The sequence below is a fragment of the Volvox carteri genome (genome assembly GCF_000143455.1).
Source record: "Volvox carteri f. nagariensis unplaced genomic scaffold VOLCAscaffold_48, whole genome shotgun sequence".
NCBI classification, from domain to species: domain Eukaryota; kingdom Viridiplantae; phylum Chlorophyta; class Chlorophyceae; order Chlamydomonadales; family Volvocaceae; genus Volvox; species Volvox carteri.
In genome coordinates, this window is record NW_003307591.1 from 619,369 (window position 1) to 628,196 (window position 8,828).

Sequence of the window (8,828 nt, forward strand, 5' to 3'; positions counted from 1 at the left end):
GCTAACACGACCATCGCACTCATCGCGTATGAGCATAACCACCTCCATCGCTCCCACAAACTTCGACAAGAAACCAATGGGTCGCACGTTGCACGCGTCGCAGGTGGCTGCAGCGTGCTCTGACCCTTCCTCAAAACTCCCCTCTTGCAGTCTGCATGTACAGTCAGGATTGAGCTCCATTGCTCTGCTCCAAACTCGCAAGGCTGTTAGCAGCGCTACGTGCTGCTCAGAACTGCATCGGCCCACATGAGTTGCCGGCCGATTTTGGCGAGCATGGTTCGTAATGGCTGGTTTGCTGCCACCGCAATACCAAGTAGACGAACAATCCAGGCTGGGAGTGTCCAGGCTGTCGGCTGTTGTGTTGCCGTCGGATACTTGAAGTATGTGTTCCGCCAGCCTTGCCGCCGCTAGGCCCAAACCAACAAGTGAGAAGCCACTGGAGACTCTATTCACACAACCGTCTGAGGTCGTAGCTGTACGAGCTGCAGCAAGGCACTTGAGCAAAACAGTCGGAAGTTCAAGTAGGGCCTCCAGAGAGGGGGTCAACATGGTCACTGCCGCATTACCGTCATGTGATGCCTCCAGCACTCGGCTCAGACACTGCGCAACCACTGCTGTAACTGCTGACTCCTCGTTAGCCTTCAGGTGGCTGCGGATATCCTGGAGCTCCTCCTTGCCTGCAACACTGGTCACAGAGCTCCTTGCGATCTCATGCAGAGTCTCTTCTCCTCCACACACTGCACCGTAAAGACGTACCGCCGCGGCTGCGGCCGCAGAGGCAACGCGCAGCCTAGTGGAGGCTTGAACCAGGGTATTGCCGCTGCTACCGCTATGCCAGATGAACCCGCCTTTACAACCGCCACCATTTCCCAATCCCCACGAAGACATGTTCCGATGTGGCGGCACTTCCGGCCAGCCCGGGTCCCAATCCGGGCAGGATCCCACAGCCTGTCCGCTACATGGAAGCTGCCACATGACGCTGGCGGCGGCGTTGTCCGCATCTACCCTTCTGTCGACCCCTCCATGATGACCGCTGCCCAGCAGAATCCGCACCGCGTCGCTCAGGCTGCACAGCAAACCATGTAGTGGCTCCGCGAGCTCCCGGTGTTGAAGCACCTCCTGCGGCAGCCAAGCAGCATGCCCCGCGCGGTAAAGCCAAAGACAGACCAGACGACAAGCTAAACTGCCCGCAAGGGGTGAAAAAATGGCCCGTGGTACAGCTTGTGGCCCATATGTTTCGACGTGTGCCTCAGGAAACCTATTCCGTCACCGTTGCCACAACCCGAACAATACCACACCCAAGACCGCTCCCTGTCGGCCCACACTGGGGCGAATGGCCACGTGTACCTGGACTGGAACCCGCAGTAAGCAGTCCTAGAGAGCGAGCCCCATGACAGAATGAGGCAATGCAAACCGTGGCCGGCCTAGATTTCGAAACATAATCCCACCTCTCCTGCGGCGAGTATGGCGAGTATAGAGGCGACTTACCGCCGGCCAAGACGCAAGGGCGGAGGCCAGCGCCGCCGCCGTGCTTGTCAAAGTATATGCCGGAGGCAACGCCGCGTCCCGAAGCCCAAGCAGGGAACCGCGCGCCGCACCGCAGCTGCCCTGTGCTACTGCATCCGTGTCAGCACCGGGCGTAGCTTTGGTGTCGCTACTGCTGCTGCCAGCCAAGCTTGGGCGCAGCAGCAGGGCTGCAAGTTTTGCCGCACCGGCCACAAAGACCTGATCGACCCCAACATAGACCGAAGAGGCAAGCAGGGCAGGGCAGGGAGCAGGTGAGCAGCTCAACACGGAGGCACAGAGCCCCAATGTGCCATACAGTCGGTCCTCCAGGATTTCGGTCAGAGCGAACCCCCCAGGAGTAATGGAAAGGCAGGTCGAGAAAACTAAACATCATCAGGACACGTGGAGGTAGCGGAAATCCAGCTTGGTGTGGCAGGTCGTGGCTGCTCCCCTCCTTCCCAGGCCCCATCCCGCCTGCCCACGCTGGCAGCTTTTTTTTACTTTTGCATGATACAATTCCCCCCCTTCAACCCTCCATTCCCCGTGCCTCACCCGCCTCTCCCGTTGGTGGGTCTCGTCTTTCCCCGTCCACAAGTTGTACTGCCCATCACGTGCGCACAGCAGCACAGCGTCCAGCAACGCCTCCCTTGTCCCTGCGGTGATAATGGTGTCGGTGGTTGTCGCAGTGGTGGACGCAGGTCGCAATGGCGTGCAGCAACGACACGCCGCGACCGGCTGACTGACGTTTGCGCTTTGAGGGCTGAAAACGGCGGAAGGGACGGAGCAGAGCCTAGCTACAAGGGGGAGCTGCGGTCGACTGGGGTGTCTGGGAGCTGGAATCACTCGCGTGTGGCTGGCTGGGAAAAACACAGTCCGGATCAGCTGCTCCGTCATTCCATCAATCTGTCCTTCGTTTTCTTCTCCTTCGCGGACTTGCTTTGAGGGGTGTTCTAAGAAAAATGCAACACTGGCCAACCCGACCGCGCACCGGCCAAGTCGCCAGCGCTGCTACCGTTAAGGCGCTGGCAACCATCACCAGCGCCTCCCGCAGTTCCCGTCAAGACTTCCCGACACAGCGCCAGCACATGGGCCGGCGCCCGCAGCGCTACCAGCAGCTCGGCACCCTGCGGAGACCCATGGGCAGGGTTCGTAAATCTTGGAAACCACCAAGACTAGACATCAATCCCGGAAACGGGAAGGGACCCCAGGAGGGTGTTGAGTGTTTGTTACGTTGTTTGACGTTTTTGTGTGTGGCACTGTGCAGGACACTTCGCGAAGGGCGACAGGGGGCAGGACGGGGGAAGGGAGTGCGGGGCTTTTCTTTTGCAGGGTTCTGTTGCTGATTATTGCGGTTCCGGGCGCGATTTTTTCTGGATTCTGGAACGGTGCATTCGGGAACCCGAGGACATGACGGGACAATATCTTGTTGGGGTTTACGTGGGTGAGCAGCAGCTTGTGACAGCGGCGCATGCGTGCGTGTGCTGGTTGTGAGAGAGATTTGGTTATAAGAACCGACAGGGCGGTAAAAGAACGCGTTGCATGCGATAGGATTTGATGTGGTTATCGTGCTTTGGGGCTAAACCTATCCCGGCAGGCGGACAGACAAGACTGTCCGACTGGGAATAGGGCTAAACCGGGAAGCCTCGGAGCTTCGTGCGGCACTCGGAGCAGCTGCAGCGTTGGTGCTGGGGGGTTGACCTGGTGGAGGGGACCGTCACCGTCCATGCCGCGGTAGAAGGAGCTCTCTCTCTGCAGCACACCGACCCACCGACCCGCGGAACCACACGGGCCCCCGGACACCCACCTCGGAGCTGCCCAGGAGTGCCGCCACCAGCTCACACAGCGCCAACACGGGGCGCCAATCCTGGGGTACTGGGTTGGGCCCAGCGTTGGACTCCGTGCCGCTCCTGCCGGCCCCCTCGCTGCCTCTGTCGCCGCCGCCGCCGCCGCCGCCGCAGGTGGCGACACCAGAAAGCGACGTGTGGACTTCTGCGCGTCTGTCATCCCGGCTGCCGCTGGTTTGGACAAGGTGGAGGGCTGCCGATAGGCTGGCGGCGGCAGCGGCGGCTCCCCCAGCCAGCAGACCTTCTTCCGCAGCGGCGGCGACCAGGCGGGCTGCAGCAGCCCGTAGGTGCGCGTTGTCGCTGAGCAGCGGCGGCAACGCGACGTGGACGATGAAGCTATCAGTCGCCAGGGCGATACCGCAGCCGCTGATGCCAGGGGTCTCCACAGCACTGCTGTTGAGGGGAGTCTGGAGGAGGGCGGCAGTGAGGAAGATGCGCTGGTAAATAGTAAGGCCCGAGGTAAGGCCGCCAGCGCACAGAACGCCAGATCGCACTCAGTCGCAGGGCCCACCTGCAGCACGCCTGCTAAGTCCATTCCACTGCCCGCTGCCGGGCCGTGTATGGAGCCCAGCACGCAGCGGAGCACGTCCACGCACTCAGCTCGGAGGTCGGGCGGGAGCTCCACCTGGCCTGATATAGCCGCCACCCTAGAGAGCAAGTCGCCTCCGCCTCCGCTGCTGATGCCCCTGCTGATGCCGGGAAAAAGTGCCCATTGGGGTCGTTCATCGACGTGGAAGGAGCGAGTAGACAGGGGTACGACGAAGCACAGAACAGCGAGGAGATAGGGATGTGGGGGACGCCGCCGCGGGGGGGAGAAAGGGGAATAATGGGCCAGCGAGCATGATGAGTTCATCACCCTCCTCCTCACCTCTGCCACCGCAGGACGCAGCGGAGGCCATGGGAGGTGCTGCATAATGCCCCCAGCACCCGGGCCGCGGCGGTTGCAACGGAAGGGCTGCCGCGCGTTAGTGCCATCTGCAGTAGCAGGCGTAAGAGCAGCAGTAGGTGGCATGGTGAGATGAATGTGTTATTCACCGAGTAACACCATAGATACACAACAGAATTACGGCTGCGTTCGTGCAATTCCTGTGACGGCCTGAGTGCAACTTCCAAGATCGGCGCGTTCATGGGCCGACTGGGATTCTTTTAGGATCATGCGGTGGGTGACCTGCAGCTATGTACCGCACCGTACCTGCAAAGCGTCGAGACCCTTAGCTGCGACAAAGGCCTCACGGGCCGCGTCGCTGTGCTGACAGTACTCAGCAAGAGCTCGGGAGACGACCGCCGAGGAGCAACAGCTGTCGCCGCAGCAGCCCATCTCGCCGGCTAGGCACTCGCCTGCTTGCGGTGCGGGGTGATGGTGGTAAGAAACGCCAGAAGGGCTAAGGTGGACAGAAGCTATTTATTGTTGGATTTCTCTGAGTGGCTAACGCACCTGATACGCCGGACAGAAGCACCGTGAAACAATCGCCCAGCTTGCGAGACGCCCCGCCGTACTGCAGCTTGCGGATGCGAGGCATAGCGAAAAAAACTTTTGAGTTTGGATACTAAATAACTATAGTATTAAACGTATTTCATGCCGTGCAGCACTAGGCTTTCCCATGTTTTTGTAAATCGGTGAAAAATCGTGTTCCTTGCACACGCTGAATCTTTATGATAAACTGTCTGAATTCTGTAAATTAAAACGACTGCGAGTAAAGATGAATTGCCTTGCTAACATCGCCAAACTAGCTAGCAACTGATCGATGGAGTACTGGGCATTTGTACGAGCGAGCAAAAACAAGCCTGCAAAAACAAGCTCTGTCGTTAGGGACAGAGATGGCTCGCTCCCCGTTTCAGATTCAGGGTGGTGGGGCAGGTGGTGCAAGTTATGGAAGGAGGTCTAGGAGCAGAAGCCGGTCGTGCTCATACCGCCGGCGGCTGGGGCCGAGGTAATACCACTGCTGCTTATCACCCGTATTCCCGACCCACATCGCAGTTGTTTGGTAAAATATAACCGTCAACAGGAACGTAACACGCCAAGGTAGTAAAACCCCTAAACAAACACTCCTCCACAGTCATGTTTCATCGTGATGACCAACTTGCATCGGGCCCGCGTGGAGCTCGGCCTGCCGCCGGATCCGACCACTGGTGAGCCGAGAGACAGCTTCCGGCTGGCGGTCGAGACGCTTCGCGCGCCGTTGTCCAGCAACGCCGGCACGGCGGACCGCGCCCGCGTCCGTGCCACCGCAGCATGCATGCTTGACTCCGCCATCACGGTGTACGAGGGTGTGGGACGAACACTTGCCCGGCCGCAAAAATTGCGTTCTCGCGGCGGCAGCTGCGGCGGCGCCGCTGCCAAGGGTACGGCGGCCCGGGGGGCTGCCGCTGAAGAGGAGAAGGCGGTGCTGTCGGAGCTCGTTTGGCTGCTGGCCGCCAGGGGGGGTGGTTGCGGTGGCGGTGGCACCGCTGCTGTTGTGGCGGTGGCGGCGGAGCGTGCCGCTGTCGATGCTGCCAGTGCGCTGTGGCAGCTGATGGCTAGCGGCACGGTGCATCCGGAGGTATTGTTTTGTGATCTGGAGGCGCACCTGGTGTCGGTTCTGGGGAGCCCCAGGGCGGCGGCGGCGGACTCAGAGCGCCCGGCGGTGCTGCACCTGGCAGTGCTCGGACTAGTGTCATGCCTGGCACGCTGTACGGCAGTCGCGCGGCGGCTGTGGACATCACCGCTGCTGCCGGCGGTGATGAAGGCGCACGGTCTGGCGCGGCGGCGCTGTGCTGACGGTGGCACGGAGGCGTGGACGCCTGTGGTGGAGTGCGTGCGAGGTGTATCCCAGACGTTGTGTCGTGCGTGCCACACTGTGGATCGTGGTTTTGTAGTGGGGCCGGACAAGCGGGTGGATAAGTGGGGCCTTACGGAGCGGTTGTTGGTTGAGGTCAGATGCACGTTGCAGTACGATGAACATGAAGACGCAATAATGCTGCTAGCCAAGAAGGAGGAGGAGGTGGCTGGGGCTGGAGGCCGACTGGCTGAGTACGATGATTAGTAATAATGCCTCCACTGGTTGTTTTGCGGGTGGAGAGAAGAGATGTGCGGAGTGGATCTTGTCTTGCATGCTGTACAGCATACATGGTATATACATACGACAAGGCTGCTTAGAACGGTCAGTGTCTGACGACTATTACCTTGTTTCCGTAGAGGGAGCAGCGTTGGACTGTTCCGTGTTTCATAAACATTTTGCTGAGTCATGGAGCCGTTTTCCTGTGGGGAGGCTCTGCTGTACAGATTCGTCCATCTTCTTATGGGCCTTAAGGGCTGAGCAAGCCAACGTAACGGACGTTTCACGTTACCTGAGCAAAGTGAGCTGTCCATCAAGCACTGCTGCTCGACGTCTGACTTTGTGCTTTATAACCACGTGCCACAGAGACAGGCTGGATCCTATGTTGTGAATTCCTTATGTTATCATTTCTGTTGAAGCTGTGAATGCGGACGGATCGTTGTTACTGCTGCCCACATAACCATAACACCTTAAAGCCCCTCATAGTTGTATTAGCTTTGGTGCGGGATTGTGTGTTGGGGAGGTTTCCCGGCTGGGAGAAAGCCCGGTGGTATTGACGATGTGGACGTTTTATTTTTGCTTTGGTGGGAGCCGCTAGCCGGAGAGCCAGGGCTGTCGTACTGCCTTGCTGCTGCCTTTTGTGTGCTGTCGTGCTGCACCAACGTAAATTCCACCATGGTCTGTCTTAACTACCATGAGGAGGCCTGGGCCAATGTGCCACCGAGCATTCGTTTCATTCCAGATCTTGGGCTGAGGGTTTCACTAATTGTTGATCAGGAAACATTCTTGCCATTCTGGCCAGCATGGGCGCGTTAGCCCCTGAGGGCCAACAGGGGGACAGGATGGGAGCATTTTCCTCCTCCCTGCTCAATTGCATGCATGCGCTGGGTGCATGCACCCTCTTCTTGCCACAATTTCGAGGATGAAAATCTTGTTCCCACCTCACAACTTTTTACTGGTGTAGTTTGGACATTTGTATAAGCCGTATGTTGAAATGCCGTGTCTGTCGATCAATCAGCAGTTATTTGGATGGCGTGACCCCATGCTATTACCGACGCAGTCAGCATTGTTGCAGGGCGGCGACGGCTGCTCAACCGTATGCACTACCGGCCTTATGCACCGTTTACGTGTACCCACATCCATGTTGCAGGCGACATGGGGCAAGCCGCCACCGGTTCGAGCCGCACTTACATGGAGCTAGGAGCTGCAAGTTGGCTAGGTATTCAGACAATGATTCGGGACACGGTGGCCAAGGTTGTCATAAGCGTATGCGAATTCGTTCAGATAGTTCGAGGAATGAACAAGAAGGAAGATGGAGGGACGGCCATTTTGCAGCAAAGCGGAAACATGATTCGTCCTGTAAGCTTTCGAATATATATACTGAAATTACTTTACGCTTAGTTTCATGGCAGCCGTACTAGCGACCACTCCAGGGCATCCTAACCTCGATTAGGATTTAGCAACCCCAAGCCCCGCTCATGCTAATCACTTTCATTTATCCCAGGCGAAATTTGTTTAACTACTCTCTCAGCGACAACATGCTGTCTCTTGACGAGCAAATAGCAGAAGTGTCGGGGAAGCTCGCGGTGGACCCTGGTAACCAAGGCTTATGCAAGCACCTGGAGACACTGTGGAAACTTAAGGATTACCAACAACAACAACAACAACAACGCGAGGAAGCGCGACGACAATATGAGGACAACCTTCTGGACGAGGCCCTCAAGAATATTAAAGCCAACCCCCACTCGCAGACTGCCAAGGATGAGTGGGAGCGGGTGTTGATTCGGACAGGTTAGTGTGTTAGAGATTTGCTTTGCGAAACTAGTCGCAGTGATTGTGACTGTAATTTTATAGTATGGTTCTTTCGATCATGGGTTGGATGAGCCTTGGAGCCTTCCAAATGCCTGCCTATCGTATGGAAATTGAGGCATCCTGCTGCCTGCCCCTGCTCTTCCACAGGGCGCAAGGAGCACGTCGAGATCGATGTCCAGTGTGAGTTTGAGGGAAGCTATGAATATAGCCTAGCACTAGAAAGTGTTTGGTAATTCTCCTTTTATGTCAGTGCACTTGGCATCCCTTCATAGATAGCCTATCCTGGCATACTCAGTCCACAGCAGCACACATTCATTCACATCTCGATATGTTGTGCACTGCAGGCATACTGCATACGTTTCGCTCTGCATGGCAGAAATTAGCATGGCCCTTCCATGTGGGCAAGCCAGCAGAAAAGTCAGCTGACGCCATAGAAGATTGTCTGGATTCCAAGAATGCATTACTAATGGTCTTCGCCACTGCCATCGGTCTTAACTTGATGCCCTGCAGGGGGGCTGTGGACGATGATGATTGGAGGGGTAGTGGCCATGATGACTGGGCTCCCGACGAGCACCTTTGCTTGTTTGTGTTTGCAATAGATGCAGGTGCAGCAGGTGGGACCGATGTGACC

General features: G+C 57.6%; 3 protein-coding genes across 3 annotated transcripts in view; 2 read left to right on the forward strand and 1 right to left on the reverse strand.

Annotated features, from left to right (window-relative positions):
- Positions 1 to 42: 42 nt before the first annotated feature.
- Positions 43 to 4,870, reverse strand: VOLCADRAFT_95988 (uncharacterized protein; the record flags this gene model as incomplete). Its single annotated transcript, XM_002955080.1, has 9 exons — positions 43 to 1,119; positions 1,489 to 1,725; positions 2,059 to 2,159; positions 2,495 to 2,630; positions 3,311 to 3,757; positions 3,862 to 4,039; positions 4,219 to 4,325; positions 4,543 to 4,688; positions 4,786 to 4,870. Coding segments are annotated over 9 exons (2,514 nt in total), but the record flags the coding sequence as incomplete, so codon positions are not given.
- A 552-nt stretch (positions 4,871 to 5,422) lies between these two features.
- VOLCADRAFT_95989 (uncharacterized protein) lies at positions 5,423 to 6,373 on the forward strand (the record flags this gene model as incomplete). The annotated part of the gene is made up of 2 exons (XM_002955022.1): positions 5,423 to 5,480; positions 5,583 to 6,373. 2 exons carry the CDS (start codon positions 5,423 to 5,425, stop codon positions 6,371 to 6,373), a joined length of 849 nt encoding a protein of 282 aa, XP_002955068.1.
- A 1,550-nt stretch (positions 6,374 to 7,923) lies between these two features.
- Positions 7,924 to 8,828, forward strand: part of VOLCADRAFT_95990 (uncharacterized protein) — a gene marked incomplete at both ends in the record, with an annotated part of 2,167 nt that continues 1,262 nt past the window's right edge. The window contains 4 exons of the mRNA XM_002955023.1: positions 7,924 to 8,176; positions 8,345 to 8,377; positions 8,542 to 8,614; positions 8,708 to 8,811. Of these exons, the coding sequence (XP_002955069.1) occupies positions 7,924 to 8,176; positions 8,345 to 8,377; positions 8,542 to 8,614; positions 8,708 to 8,811 (463 nt within the window). The remainder of the gene's footprint in view (positions 8,177 to 8,344; positions 8,378 to 8,541; positions 8,615 to 8,707; positions 8,812 to 8,828) is intronic.